We start from the raw sequence: 17,069 nt of genomic DNA, 5'->3' as shown, positions 1-17,069 counted from the left end.
ATACAACATCTTCCTATATCTATAACTTAAAACCAGAAATGCACTTTGTATTTTCCTTTTTTGTTTTTTTAATGTATGTTCATTATATGTCATGTTACTGTTTCAATTTATTGTATATATGATTTTAAACTTGTTGAATATGTATAATTGTGTTTGTATCAGAATCAAATTTTATTATTACATGCTTTTTATTAAAAACAGCTTCAGATTGTAGAATAAGCAAATGATCTCAAATATTTTATAATAAGTATAATTTGTCGTATATCTGTACATTAGTATGTAGGAAACCATGAATAGAATTTATGTTCTATTTACCATAAAATACTTGAAATGAAGATTATTTTTCTGCATGTTTCTTTTCAAATTTAACGAGTGAAAAAAGACAATAGGAATTCTTCATAGTTTACATGTAAAAATTTGTATGTAGATTATTTAAGCAAAAATCTTTCAAAAAATATCCTGTTGACAAAAAAATATTTGCATTTCAATATGCCCAAGCACCAGAGTTACAGCTCATTTACAATTTACCCATTACTTACTTGATGTTTTTTGTTTTAATTTGTTATTTTTTATGGTTTTAGAATGATTTTTTTTTATTCATATTGGTTTTTGTTATATAATTAAAACCATTACTGTTTTGGAATGGAGTCAAGATGCACTTGAATTAACATTTCTTTTCATTGACAATGAGTCCTGGTTTGTCAAAATTGCAATATGCATCCCCACCTAACAACATTGTAAACTAAAGTTATCATTCTTTTTTGTTTGTTTTCAACAGTATGACAAAGCAGAATCCTTCCATTTGATGAAAATAATTTTTTAAAACACATGGTATAAATTCATTGGAAAATAATATAAATTTTTCTATAGACATTGACACTAAATTTGTCATGCACATTGATTTGACAATGACCATGATTCTGATCAACTTATCATAAGAAGTAAGGCACACTACATTCTAATTTTATTATACATAAGTTGAAATTCATTAACCCCTGAAGAAATCTCTGCATTAACATAATTATGATATACAATATTGAAAACAGTTTAATTATTATACAAGATGTTTTCTTTTTATGTTTTGACATATCTATCATTATTATTGTGCAATTAAGTGCTGTTTATATTGAGTTGTTTAATGACATTTTATAAGATACTGTAAATTCAGAAATTATTGTGATGTTTTTATTATTTCCAAAAATGCGACTGAGTTATAATTGCAATAATTTAAAATCGCATTTTGAAATTTTTTATATGAATTAAACAGATTTTTTCTTAATATTGCAAAAATTAAATCACATTTTAGAGACTAAAATGAAAAATACAATAATAAATGCACACAATAATTTCTGAATTTACAGTATTTGCAAAGCGCTGTGACATTAAAGACATTTTGTTATTTATTGATGAAAGATGTAATTGTGTAGTTATGAATGCTTGTGATATATTAATATTTTTTCATTATACATTTAGCAATATAGCATAAATATCAAGTGTTTAGTGTTTTGCATTTTCAATATAAAAATAATGTGGTATGATAGCCGAGGCGACATCATTCTGCACAACACCAAATGAAGCTAGAGTTAGCTCTGATTGGTCACTGTATGCATGGCATTCAAAATTGAGCAAAACCATACAGTATTAAAGGCCACATAATGTAAAACAAGTCAAACAATAAAGCTAATGACCTGTTGTACGATAAAAAAAGGATAATTTAAGCTTATTTGGACAATTTATCTTTTTCTCCTGTTTTAAGTTGATGACATCAAGCATCACATGACAGATAAGAAAATACTTTTGTTTTCATCAAAGATTATAGTTATCAATGGTACCAGGATTATAATTTAGTACTCCAGACACATGTTTCTTTACATAACACTCATTAGTGACGCTCATATCAAAATGTTTATAAAGCCAAACAAGTACAAAGTTACCAAGATAACTTGGGAACTCATACGTTTTGTCTACATTTGACAGATTAGTGGTTCTCAAAGAACAAATTCAAAACCAAATCAAAATAAAAAGAGCATTAAAAACCGAAAATTGTGCTAACTTTAAGTATGGGAGTGTTTGCCTGTTGGTAAAAAGCATAGTATTTTAAAAGGGGCGAAAGATACCAAAGGGACAGTCAAACTCATAAATCTAAAACAAACTGACAACGCCATGACTACAAAAATGAAAAGGCCAACAGAAAAACAATAGTACACATGACGCAACATAGAAAACTAAAGAATAAACAACACGAATCCCATCAAAAACTAGGGGTGATCTCGGGTGCTCCGGAAGGGTAAGCAGATCCTACTCCACATGTGGCACCCGTCATGTTGCTTATGTGATTACAAATCCGGTTAATAGTCTAATTCGGTAGATCACATTCATGAAATGGAAGGGGATTGTAGTTACGACGTAAGGAACATATCCAATATCATTTGTGAAACGGTTATTCCATAACGGTCAACCAACTCGTGATGGCATCCGTAAACTTTACGAAGGGATGATTTTAACTTCACCATTTGGAACTGTTGGTTTAATAGCTTCGTTGTGAGCTTTAACCCTCTATCAAGAAAATCATGATAGGAAATTCAAACACGGGAATATCGTATCAATTTGGAGATATATACCCCGTATGCAGGTGCTGCTGGAATGTTGCTACTTAGAAATGAAAGTTCACAATTGGACAGCTGAAATCATCTCTTGTGTCTTAAAGTTTTGTTATCAACCGACCCTCATTGTCAATTTCTAGATGTTAGTCAAAATATGAAGCCGACTTAACTGTATCTGTAGTATCCTTTATCTCTAGTTCGATGGGATAGATGCGTTCCACATAGTCACCAAATTTTGAATTGTTTAGTGAAAGAACATCATCTATATAGCGGAAAGTAGAGTTAAAGGATATTGCTAACTTCTTATCTTTCTTCCTAAGAAGTTCCTGCATGAAGTCGACAAGTAGAGGGGCACATTTTGTTCTCATTGAAATGCCGACAGTCTGTTGAAAAACACGTCCTCCGAACGTAACAAATATGTTGTCAATCAAGAAATCAAGCATCTTGATAATATCAACTAATTATTTATTTTACAGGATTAAACTGGCAGGAATGCGAATTTTAAGACCACCAAAAAATGTTGCAAGATATAAAATGCTTCGCCACAAGAAACAGGTTCCTGCAAAGTGGAATTCAAGGTAAATCCAAAGTACTATTCGAATGCACCATGATGGCGATGTCATTTTAATAATATTTTGTGTGGGTTTGTTTTTGAAATATCACAGTAGCAAGATGATAAACTTCAGAGCAAGTTAGTGAAGAAATAAAAAAACACATCTCAGCGTGAATAAGAATTGGTGATATTTGAAACTTCTTGACAGTTTGTATATACACCAAAAGATTGCATGGCTTTGTTAGGAGGTTTCAGTTCAGTGACTAAAAGAGGGACGAAAGATACCAAAGGGACAGTCAAACTCATAAATCTAAAACAAACTGACAACGCCATGGCTAAAAATGAAAAAAGACAAACAGAAAAACAATAGTTCACATGACACAACATAGAAAACTAAAGGATAAACAACACGAACCCCACCAAAAACTAGGGGTGATCTCAGGTGCTCCGGAAGGGTAAGCAGATCCTGCTCCACATGTGGCACCCGTCGTGTTGCTTAAGTGTCCTATAAGATAATCACAGGATCAACAATTGCTTTAAATGTAAGCAAAATTTAACATCCATATATGCTTTAAAAAAAAGCTGAAGATACTAGTACAATAAGGGACTATATAATAAAGATTAAAAACTCAACAATCCAATGACAAACAACAACGACAAATTAAGCTTTATATAAATGAATAATCAATGTGAATTCCACAAAAATCTGTCGCCGGGTGACCCGGGTCATTCCGACCTGTAGACAGATCCTTCCTCACATGTGGCACCCATAGTCATGCTCACAAAAAGAACAAATTAATATTATATTCGAGGAAAAATCGGTGGATTCTTACAGATCATGATGACGTCAAATTAGAATGAAGTTAATTGCATGGAGAGAAAAAACAGTAAGAACATACTTGATTGTGAATGATCCTAAATGGAAAAACAAACATGACGGAAAAAAAATATGTAACAACTGTTCACGAAAGATGCATGGAACAAAATATTAAAAAGCTAGGATGAATTTACTAGTAATAGAACAACAACACTAGTACCACGTGATGATAATGACGTGTAAAATCTGACAGAAATGTTATTTGGATTGTCAGTTGACTATTGACTATGGTATATCAATGACATGGTTTCAGTGTTATTCATTGCTTCAATTTACATAGAGGCTCACTGAATGCAGTCATCCTATAGTTTGGTCCAATTTTAATGGCTGTTTTCCAACATTTATAAGAAAATGGGTATAGAACTTGTGTCTTGTCAACTTCTCCATAGAGTAATTGGCACTGTTTAGTCCATCAAGAAGGAATCTTTTGTTTACACCACTCAGCAGTTTAATCCTGTAAAATAATGATAGATGTAAAACTATTCTATTGTTATTAGAACATGTAGAAGTGTACTATGTTATATTATCACTAAAAGAGGGACGAAAGATACCAAAAGGACAGTCAAACTCATAAATCTAAAACAAACTGACAACGCTTTGGCTAAAAATTAAAAAGACAAACAGAAAAACAATAGTACACATGACACAACATAGAAAAACCAAAGAATAAAAAACGCGAACCCCAACTATGTTGAACTTTCATATTCCTGACAGGCATTGTTTTATTTAGATAGACAGACAATCGGATTTTGTATGGAAACCAATTATGCTCCTTTTTTGCCGACAACATATATTATATAAATTTTAATAATTTGAACATTGTGTAGCAACATTTCAGCAGACCATAAAATGGAGTATACTAGCATATCCCCAAATTCCGTCGATATGTATCACACGGGGTATGCGTTTCAACTGCTGATTTCATTAAAACAAGGTTGTTCTGTACAAGGCATTGATTGAAACAATAATTTCAAATAGTTTCAAATAGCAAACATGAGTCATCCAGTCGAAAGTTCTACGACGGTACCATCGTTTGGTTGACTGTTTGATAATATCTGCGTCCCAGATAACCATGAATATGTTCCGCCGCATGTCTCAAAATGTCATCTTGCAATGAACTTTGTCACTAGTTGAACAGGAACTGCATTCCCTACATTAGTTCCCTCCAGGTTATTTACAAAATCTGGACAATGGAAAGAGCGGAGTTTTTGGAGGGGTTCGTCATGCTTAGTCTACTAAATTGGCTATTTAACTGATGATTAATGCATCACATATAATTGTATTTTTTTTTCATTTAAAGTATCTGAAAGACTAACAAAATAAAGAAAGCTCAATGTTGACCATTTTACTATGACAATGTTAGATCAATATTGCTAGACAGAATGTTTATACCTTTACTTAAAATCATCACTGAAGCGATGTAAAATACAAATATGTAACACCCGTTATTAAAACATCATAATCAAAATGCGGCTGAGATGTGTTTTTTTATTTCTTCACTAACTTGCTCTGAAGTTTATCATCTTGCTACTGTGATATTTCAAAAACAAACCCACACAAAATATTATTAAAATGACATCGCCATCATGGTGCATTTGAATAGTACTTTGGATTTACCTTGAATTCCACTTTGCAGGAACCTGTTTCTTGTGGCGAAGCATTTTATATCTTGCAACATTTTTTGGTGGTCTTAAAATTCGCATTCCTGCCAGTTTAATCCTGTAAAATAAATAATTAGTATGAAATAATGTGGTAAGGTTTATGATACAACCCTGCAAGCATCAAAATCAATGTAAGAAATGTTGAAAAATAAAACTGTAATGATGTGTAATTTCAAAGATGACAACTACATGTAATATGATTTTAATTGACCATATATCTTTTTCAATTTCCTGAAGGATAACCGAATTCTTGAGAATAACGGTTAGAAAAACAGCCCATTAAATAAGACAAACTTTTATAAAATTGGTGGCAAGGAATGATTTTACCCATTATTTTATAGAAATTTCTGCTGAATGTCTATAAATAACTTAATATAATTATTACCTGTATGCCATGTCATCATCTTCTCCTCCCCATCCCCAAAACTCGTTAGAAAAACCATTCACAGTCTCGAAGTGTTCTTTTCTCATTGCCAGAACTCCACCAACCAACATTTCATACTGTAATCTACGTATAAATATAAAAATGTTTAAGTTTATATTCTAGAAATAACAATTGAGTTCAGACAATCCAGTGTAAGGTTACATATGGCGCCTCTTCGACAGATCACAACAAACGCAACACGATTTTATACACCTGTAGGTCGCTTTTGTTGTCAGTGTAATGTACTTTGATCTGTTTATCTATTCGTCATTTTTCTTACGAACGCTAGTAGTATTTTCTTGCTTGATTTTTTTCTATCTTATTCACAAATGTTCTTTTATGAATAAAACTTCTGAAAAGTTGATTGTTTTTTAACAACATTTTAAAATATTATAAAAGTGATCTGGCATATCGGTTAAAGGGAGTCATTTATGATTGATTGATTGATTGATTGTTGGTTGCTTTACGCCGCATTAGCACAAAAAGGCTATATCGCGGCGAGAGCTAATTCGTATATTTTTACAATTTAATGAATTTTCATTTATGAAACGTTCGGCAAACAACCGTCATATTCCTGCTTTGATTAAGGCATTTTTTCATGTAGAAAATAGTGAATTTAATCGTGTTTTATAGGTAAATACAGGTACAGCTGTATAGCTAGCTCAACCTCTCACTTGTATGACATTCGCATCAAATTTCATTATATTGCCAACGATATGTGATCAAAATAAACAGACAGAATAGATAACATTGTTATTATCTTAATCCCTATAAAACGAACAGATAAACATGTTAACAATTATTTAACATGACACAAAAAACACAATGACGGGATGTATATAAGTACAAAGCCACTTTGACAAAATTCCATTAACAATTCTTCATTGCTAAAGTCCTTAACTTAGTGTATTTATAAAACCCATATATTTCAATAAAACAGTAAGTGAAAAACTACTGATAATAAAATGATGTTGATTTCAAGACAAATGAAGTAAGCGGATGTTGTGATCTATCATTGGAAGATAATTGTCAACGACTGGACGAGATTATTTATATTTAACCATTTGTTTTTGGCTATGGTATTGAAAAAGACAAATTTTTCTATCAAGCACATTTATGTATTGATTATCTTGGTATCTTTCCTTTCGCTTTTCCCAACAATTGGATTCTGTCGTGTTTTTTGTTTAGTAATCAATTTATGAATCTATTTCAATGACCATCCTACCATTTCTGCAATCATTTGAAATATTTGTTATTTCATATCACCCTCTGATAATTAGTCTGGCATTGATTGGGACAAGTTAAAGAAGGACATAAAGCAAAACTAAATCAGATGGTCTCTCGGGATCTGCTTGTCTGATGAAATTTGTCTATCAATCTTTCTAAATATTGATATGTCTTTATCATTTGAACTATCCTTTTGACAGCCACAAAAACATGGGTTAATACAATATTACCAATGGCTGAACTGTGATCGGTCAACACGTCTAAATGATTAAACAATTATTCAGACTATACATAACGATAATTGTATATATATCACGTCGCATATACTAACATGTATAAGTATATTGTGTCATCTCATATTTTTATAAACCTCTCCTGGACACTCAGTTATCGGATTAACAATGTTATACATGTCACTGAAAGGCATTCCATCGTCACCAACTACAAACGTTGTACATTTTGTTTTGTTATGACTGTGTAAACCGTGCATATTTTTGTAAGCTTGTTTATAATGGACTGACTGTTTTTCATCCTTGTTTATATTAGACTGTTTTTTTTAATGCCATTTACAATGGGCATATATTTTGCTACGAATGTTTATGTCAGACAATTTTTTGTTTTGTATCTAATTCGTCGTTTAAACTCGTTACAGCTGTCAAGTTACATTTTTTTCCATACTTTTTAAATTGTGTCAGCTTTACTTGCTGGACGTTTGCATTCATGTTAAATACAGTAGTTGACATACTGCAGTATAATAAGTAGATAATTTTTACCATTACTGCTATCTTTTGATAACAGTATACACAGGCAAATTTTGCTCACATGAAATTCACATGCATCTCACATGAAATTCACGTGAAATATTTAACGTGAAATACCTCAAACGAGCTTATACATAAAACTCACGTGAAACTTTACATGCGAATTTCACGTAAATTGAGATTCACAAGAATCTCATGTGAAATTTTTCACATGAATTTCAAATGAACTTTTACAACAACCAAAAATTGGCACTTTTCAGGATTTTATTCACATTTAAAAGTTTAAATGTTATATGAATTATTTTATTTTACAAATTCACGTGAATTTCACAAAAAAAAATCATGAAACTAACATGAAACTCACATGAACCGATTTCACGTGAATGTCACGTATAAGCTCGTTTTAGGTGAAATTGATGTGAATTTTACCTGAGATTCACATGAATTTAAATTCACGTGAGATTCACATGAATTTGAATTCACGTGAAATTGATGTGAACGAAATTTGCCTGTGTATATTGGATAAAGATCAAACTTGCATGTAGTTAAAATTAAAGTACTTTTAAATTGCTATTTGATAAGAGTCTTCATTACAGAATATCAATTACGTTGCTCTTAGAATAACTTTCACGCTATAATTTCATAGGAAATTACATAGGATGAAAATGAAAATGAAGGATGTTAATTATATTTGAGAGAAAGGAAAGACCGTAAAATTTAATAAGTTTTCCTCAGAACATTGATGTGAAGCCATATTTGTTTTCTGTAACATTCATTTCAATCTATTTTTACTCGTAAATGAGATTTTAAAGATAAATTTGCCTGCAGAAAAGGAATAATACTTTAATGTCTTTCAAGTAATTTTTCAAAATTTCAATTATTTTTGACAGTTTTGTTTCTTTTTAAGAACACACGTAATGGAACTGACGCAGATGCAAATTTGTCTCTAGTATAATGTAAGAAAGAACCTTTTCTCTAGATAATTTAATGTATTGAAAATGAAAGCAGAAAATCCCACATTGTTGGAAATATTTACCACTCGAACCTATTTCACCTTACATAGTACAAACAATTATCGATCAATGAAAACTGTATGTGCTTGTCTCAAGCCCACTGCCTGCTATAGTTAAGTGGTTGTTTTGGTATATGCTTATCCTGATTATTTTTCGTACATTGTTTTCAGCATTTAAAAGGAAGTTGCTTTGTCAGTTTAATGTTATTTTTTGCTTCTCACTATATTTCCATCCTGACGCTTTTTATAACTGGTTGTGTTCTTTGTTCAGTGGACCATCAAACTGGGGTAAACACTTTAATTTGGTATTAAAATTAGAAATATCATATCATAGAAGACATGTGTACTAAGTTTCAAGTTGATTGGACTTCAACTTCATCAAAAACTACTTTGACCAAAAACTTTAACCTGAAGCAGGACGAACGGACGGACGATCAGACGAACGGACCCACAGACCAGAAAACATAATGTCTCTCTGCTATCGTAGGTGGGGCATAAAAAAAAAACTGTAGTGACCAACGGTTTAGACCTTTGTCATTTAGTCTTTGGATATGATTGTCACATTTTTATTTACCACATCCTTTATATTTTAATTTATGATTGTCATCTACTGCACGTATTATTACATACCTGTAATTCATCTCATCAATTGCAACAGAGAGGTGTGTTGGTTGCCATGGACACGGATAAATGTTTCTATCGTCTTCAGGAATTAAATCTACGTCATGAAAGACAACACACTGGTAGCTAAACAGTTTGGTTGATTCGATGAACGCAGCATTCATAAGTTTTCCTTTGTTGAAGGTTTCGTTTCCAGCCTATAATAAACAAAAATATTACAAAAAGATGTATTTGTATATTTCAACACATTTTAAGAACTTGAATTATTTGTTGTTTTCTTAAAGTCCAGTGACAGAGACTTCTTGCATAACAAGAACAACTATACTAGTAGGTATAATCTGAAGGAAAAGAAGAGAATTAAAGACGGGAAATTAAGACTGCCACTTTAAATGTTAGTTTGACAGACCACCTAAAAGGTTTTGCAATCGGCCGTAAATTAACAGACAACATGGCATTTCTCCTGACAAAAGGCTGCAAATTAATGCATCTCGTGCATTAAAACCGGAGCATATCTTCGAGGTACTGGTGATTAATTTGCAATAGCCTTGCAACCTTTCAGGTGACAAGAAAACCCTGTCATGTGATTGAAACATCTTTGAGCTATATTAATGTAAATTGTATTGTACCAATTTCGGTTTGGCAACGTTTTATTTTTCTGACAGGTTGTGACAGCATTTACTTTAAATCGCCTTTCAAGACCGTCATAAGCATGATAAATATTTGAACAAGTATTATGAATATAATTGTGAGTTATTGGATCTCATACCATATGCATGAATTTCAAGATTACCTTTGATATACGTCATTTGTTTTTTGTTGCTTTTGTCCATTAATGTGACGCGCAGTTCGTGGTGTCCTGTGCTGTCATTTATTCATGGGACGTGTTGTTATACTGGGTTTTACTTGTTGTAATGTACTATTTTTCATTTATTCGTGTATTCCTATTTGCTGAGTGTTCTCGCCCGTTGTTGCGTTTGATTAATATTGTACTGTATTCTTATCACGTAGTGTTGTCATTGTAGCGTTATATTTTTCTGTTAACATTGCCATATTTCGGGAGTTTTGGCTAGCAAATAAAACCAGCTTCAACCCACCATTTTTCCTTAAAATGTCTTAACCAATCAGGAATATGGCAGTTGTTGACAACTAGTTCGTTTCAATGAATGTTGACGTTTGTTTTTGTTGCTTTTCAGTGTTGCTGTTTTTCCGTTATTTTCCTCTTATTGTTTATGTGTTTTTCTTAGTGTTAGTTTTTAACCCGGATTTGTTTTTCTCTAAATCGATTACTTTTGAACAGCGGTATAATACTGTAACTTTTATTCAAAGGATGTAGCAAGAAACCAATCTTGCTCTTTTCGAAGTGTTTTTCATCAACATAAAGCAAATCACCTTTCCAAATATCTGATACAGATTGAAGAGGTTTTTTTGGTTTGATTCAATGCAATAGCATGTCTTGTTTCATTTTTGCAATACCATCGTTAATAAAAATGTCTAAAGATTTTATCCAAGTTGTTTTATCTATACTATTTGAACGAGGACAGTGTTGGTTCGGTTCTATTTATGAGAAAATATTTTAACGGGAAAATATGTCATTAGTCATCTTAGTTTTTATTTAGTCGAAATTTTATGATGAATTTCATTTTTGTTCGAAAACTCGAGAAATTTTAAATTTCTTTCGTGTTTATAACTGGATAACGTGCTTCCAAATATACAACAGTATAAAATGAAAGATTTGATTGATTTAATTTACTGCTTCTCTATCAAACTAATACACCTGTATGATTACATTTTTTCTTTTGCACTGTTTCACTTTGTGATAAAATTATGCTATCTGTGCATTTGTGTGGTATATCTAATCGATCAGCATTTTAAAACATTGCTGCTAGATGTTAAATACTGATCTTGTTATTAATCAAACAAAAATCGCATCAGCAAAAAGTAAAATCACAAAAAAACTCAAAAAAGTTCATAAACAAAAGATTAAATCAAAAATATCAAACGAATAGACAATTGTCATATTCCTGACTTGGTACAGGCATTTAAGACGAATGTTCCTTAAATGTCGTACGGTGAACTGTAGTTGTTGATGTCCGTCGTGTATGATTATGTGAACTTGTGCCGTTGCTAACTTTAACCCCTTTCTCTATTTTGTTTTCTAAACACAAAATTTGCAGATGATAAAGAATAAAAGATACAATAATACAAGAACACAAAAAATACAACAAACCAAAAATGTGAAACAGCACAAGGGATTTCGAAATATCTTTTTATAGTGTCTCGATTAAATCATTTATGTATTACATATGTATATTAACACTCTCACTTGTTCAGCTACAACAATCCTGAACTCTATATTCTGTCTTTTCAACATTGGTATAATGTAACGTAGTAATATGCAGAGGTGCTGTTGTCTGTCCCTGTACGGTATGATAATAATGAGAGCATGTCGTGAACAGTTGTTGGATCGCCAGTGACCACCATCTTCAACATCAGAATGGAATGTTCTTAAAAAGTGAATTGCTTCATCACAAAGTAATACGTTGTTGATAGGTATTTGGCCATCTGGAAAAAATAGGAATCAATGATCATTGAATATTTTTGTCATTAAGAAAAAGGCATCGCTTTAAAATAAATAATTATTGCTATGAGTTACAATTTATGACAAAAATAAGCAAAGACCCATCGAAACAACTACCGGAAAACAAATTCAATAATACTTTTAAATGATATTTTGGCTTTCAATAATGACGACTTCAGTATGCATATTAAAGAAATTTATCCTGTTTAACTTACTTCAAATAAAGCTAATACTTACAATGACCATTGCCCTTTCCTCGATCTTGATATCTATATCACTAACGGAAAGCCGAATACTAAAATTTATGATAAGAGATGTTTTTTTCATTTCCTATCGTTAGTTATCCTTTTTTAGATGGTGACGTTCCCTTGTCACCATCTTACGGTGTTTATATATCTCAACTTTTCGCTCGTGAATGTAACAATGTTTTAGATTTCAACGAGAGAAATGTATGTATTACTGAAAAATTATTACACCAGGGTTTTCGATATCACAAACTAGTCAAATCATTTACTAAAATTTATCATCGGTATAAGGATATCATTCGTAAATATAGCTCAACATACAAACTTCTTATACGTTCAGGTATTTCACATCCATTTTTTTATAGAAATATTCTTTATAAAGCACAAAGGTATCAGTATTCACCTCAGAAACGAACAAAACCTTTGAATAAACTTATTAAAAAGTATAAGATAGTTACGATACTGTTGTCAGGTCATTAGATTGCATATTTTGGCGTTAATATTGATCCACTTAGAGGGTCTTTACATCGGAACTAAACACATTTATTAAAAAACCAGTTGATGGCATGACACTGGTTATGTTCTTCTCATATATGTTATGATGATATGATACTAAACCCCTAACGGGTAGGATTGTGCCTGATGTTCATATGATGAAATCATAATCTTTCAGTCAGTTTAATTGAAGTCTGGGGCTGGCATGTCAGTTAACTGCAAGCAGTCTGTTGTTATTTATGTATTATTGTCATTTTGTTTATTTTCTTTGGTTACATCTTCTGACACCAGACTCGGACTTCTCTTGAACTGAATTTTGATGTGCGTATTGTTATGCGTTTACTTTTCAACATACTAGAGGTATAGGGGGAGGGTTGAGATCTCACAAAAATGTTTAACCCCGCCGCATTTTTGCGCCTGTCCCAAGTCATGAGCCTCTGGCCTTTGTTAGTCTTGTATTATTTTAATTTTAGTTGCTTGTGGAAATTAGTATGGCGTTCATTATCACTGAACTATTATATATTTATTTAGGGGCCAGCTGAAGGACGCCTCCGGGTGCGGTAATTTCTCGCTACATTGAAGACCTGTTGGTGACCTTCTGCTGTTGTGTTTTTTCTATGGTCGGGTTGTTGTCTCTTTGATACATTCCCAATTTCCATTCTCAATTTTAGGTTGTAACCAGTAAACAGGTTCAAAGCAGCAAATTAAAAAATAAATGCATTTATTCCTAAACAAATTCTAAGATTATAATCAAAATAATTATTAAAGAAGTTTATTATTTTAAGGTAATTGCACATATTCCGAAAAAATGTATCCCCCCTAACGGACCATGGTATTTTGTTTTTTAAACTTAAAACGATAGCCGACTCGAAAATAGAAATTTTAGAGAAAAAAGAATTAACTTTGTGCTTCAAAGTTATTTCATAAAATGTTTTCCACTTTTTAAAAAATGTGCCATTCAAGTATAAAGAGTTTATTCAAATCATTGTTGCCTATGGATACATATTCCTCATTTGAGGTACAAATGTTCGTTTAAAGTGTTCTTTATTTGTTTATAGTGTGTTAATTTACGTTTTTTTATTGAGTTAAGCCTGCCAGTTGATATTTTTTATCGTGTGTTTTTTTATGTTGTGATGTTATGCTATTGACGTTATGCTAAAAGGGAGAAGATTTGGTACCATAAAACTTGTAATCCCGCTGAAAATATTTGCACCTGTCCTAAGTCAGGAATCTGATGTACAGTGGTTGTCGTTTTTTTTTATGAAATTTATACGTGTTTCTCGTTTTTTTTTATATAGATTAGACCGTTGGTTTTCCCGTTTGAATGATTTTACACTAGTAGTTTTCGGGCCCTTTATAGCTTGTTGTTCGGTGTGAGCCAAGGCTCCGTGTTGAAGGCCGTACATTGACCTATAATGGTTTACTTTTATAAATTGTTATTTGGATGATGGCACTCACACCACATCTTCCTATGTCTATCTACTCCATATGGTGTCTTGTGTCCAATCTATTTGACAGCCTTCATTAAAACAGAAACGTCCACTTCCTCGACGTTTTTTACTATAAATCTTGAAAGAATTTTCAAATTTTCGATTTGATTCAAAGCTTTACTTTATTTTTACTTTTAAGCTATCTTTTGAACGAAACTTGAAGTGGTATTAAATCTGCTAAAAGGATTGTACTACTTACCTAGTTTTTCTAATACTTTACACTCATTGTCGAAATTTTGTCTCGATGGAAAATGTTCTATATCAGCAGAATTCGTAATCCTTGTTGAGTTATTACTAAATTCTTTTATAATCTTTTTGAATCTTTGTCTATTTATTTCATATTGAGCAACACGTTGGTACTGTCTTAATTTCATGGAAGCTCGTGCTTCTCTGTTATATTTTACATCAACATGTTTGGTTTTTAAATTTATTCCGTGTTCATTAAAGATCTCCTGTGTCTGATCCGAAGTAGTGCAGATCTCATAAAGAGTAAGAACTGCTGATAATAGAAATGTAAATAAACAGATTGATTTGATAAAGCTTTTCCGAAATAACATAATGCATGGTTGCTTATTTTCATCTCGACTCTAGAAATATATTTCACATCCAATCTTTCTTTTTACTTTGTAAGTATATTATTGCAAAAAGCATATGCTATTGAAGCAAACGTTTTACATGCTATTAGCAGCAATCAACTAGTCTTTCCGCTTTCCGAGATGAATAGTTTTCTCTAACAAACACTCCCGATAACATCAATCAAGCATATAATGGGTTAACTATCAAATTTTCATATTACTTTCGGTATCAATATCTTGGGATCATCTTCGGTATCAATATCTTGGGATCATCTTATATCGATTTGTCACAAGAGCCTCGTAGTGTCACTAACTTCTTAATAATTCTGTGGCTATCACACGTCCAAATGAACCGCATAGTCGTGATTAAATCTGAAGATTTATTGAAGTCAGAGAAGTATACAAAGATATTCACTACTGCAAGCTAATAACTTTTATCATTTGTATTGTGAGCACGTTATTCTATTTCAAATTTCTATTATAGTCTGCGTTAAGGAGTTCAATTCTTACGTACGTAAATGGTCGGAGCATCGTATAAGAATATAAATCGAAAGCATTCCAAAATAACAATTTAACAAAGTAGACAGTTTTTTAAATTGCTTTGGTAAGAAATAGATACAGCTGTTGATAATTAACCAAATACAGAATAAAAATACACAGAAAATACCGAATCATTTATCTCGTAGTCATGATCTTGTGAGTGATAACAAATCTAAATCAACAGTTCTATAAAAACAGACAACACATCGTCCAAAAATAGAGGACAACAAATGACAACCAATAACAGATGCTTACACAAAACAACTAAATTGTCAAAAGAGTAAGAACAAACAAAGTAAGCAATCGCATGTCATTAAACAGACAACTAATGATTTTACACTAGTAATTTGGGGGCCCTTTATAGCTTGTTGTTCGGTGTGAGCCAAGACTCCGTGTTGAAAGCCGTACATTGACCTATAATGGTTTACTTTTTTAAAATTGTTATTTGGATAGAGAGTTGTCTCATTGGCACTCACACCGGACCTTCCCATATCTAACACCATGGCCAAGAATAAGAACGAATATGACTAACTAAAAAAAATACACCTTTTAAAGTGAGCAGCGCGAATCCAGTAAAAAAAAATACGGATCTTCGCAGAACGCATGTACTCCGGAAGGGTAAACAGTCAATAGATAATGTGCAGAAATATTTAAAAAAACTAAAGATGCAACTCTCCAGTGGTTGTCTGGCTTTGATGAGTGATTATTCTCTCAAAGTCCCTTCTGGTTCTATTTTGTCATATGTTATCAACTTTGAAATTTAAAGGACGTAAAGCACTTATGTTTAAAGTTAATCGATAAACTTCTGCTTTATCACAAATTTACAACATATGAATTTTTAATATAAGTACAACAAATGGAAGTTTTTAACTACCTTGGCAGGCTATACAGCCCTTGCACGGTAGGTAACCACTAAAACAAAATATAAGTGTACGCAGGGTCTTTTATGATAACAATAAACGATAAAGAAAAATAGGTTTATGCTACTATGTGGACGATATCGCAGAAATAGATGCATTGATTTTGTGAAGTGGGCAGGACATTTTTTAGTAAATCGTCTTGATGAAAACAAATGAATTACAGTTTATTTGATTATTTTTTGTATGCTTCCTGAACTATGCCATGCTTATGAACAGGAAATAAGTCAATATCAAATCAAAAGTATCTTTGTAATTCGATAAAAGAGATACTATTAAGGTCAAAATTTACTAATCAGTATACGCTCAGGGGAATAAATAACTGTTATTGGTAGCATACGCAAATAGATAAATGATAAGGCGAAACGTAATCTAATTGTTTGTTCATGCTACTTTTGCAAACGATTCAAAGGTTTCGTAGCAATGATCAATATGAAGTAGCATTTCAAACAGTTATTAGAAATGCAAAATTGGTAAAAAAAATAAATTT

At 31.9% G+C, this 17,069-nt stretch overlaps 1 protein-coding gene across 1 annotated transcript; it reads right to left on the bottom strand.

Annotated features, from left to right (window-relative positions):
• Positions 1–4,305: 4,305 nt before the first annotated feature.
• LOC134686467 (beta-1,4-N-acetylgalactosaminyltransferase bre-4-like) lies at positions 4,306–15,240 on the bottom strand. The gene is made up of 6 exons (XM_063546134.1): positions 14,747–15,240; positions 12,063–12,301; positions 9,749–9,936; positions 6,080–6,202; positions 5,651–5,752; positions 4,306–4,487 (listed from the first exon to the last, which is right to left on the bottom strand). The coding sequence occupies exons 1-6, from the start codon at positions 15,102–15,104 to the stop codon at positions 4,331–4,333; spliced, it is 1,167 nt and encodes a 388-aa protein (XP_063402204.1). The 5' UTR covers positions 15,105–15,240; the 3' UTR covers positions 4,306–4,330.
• Between the last annotated feature and the right edge of the window lie 1,829 nt (positions 15,241–17,069).

The sequence above is a fragment of the Mytilus trossulus genome, chromosome 10, assembly GCF_036588685.1.
Source record: "Mytilus trossulus isolate FHL-02 chromosome 10, PNRI_Mtr1.1.1.hap1, whole genome shotgun sequence".
In the NCBI taxonomy this organism is placed as follows: domain Eukaryota; kingdom Metazoa; phylum Mollusca; class Bivalvia; order Mytilida; family Mytilidae; genus Mytilus; species Mytilus trossulus.
The sequence above is the reverse complement of the archived record's forward strand: the minus strand, read 5'-3'. Positions and strand labels throughout refer to the sequence as shown.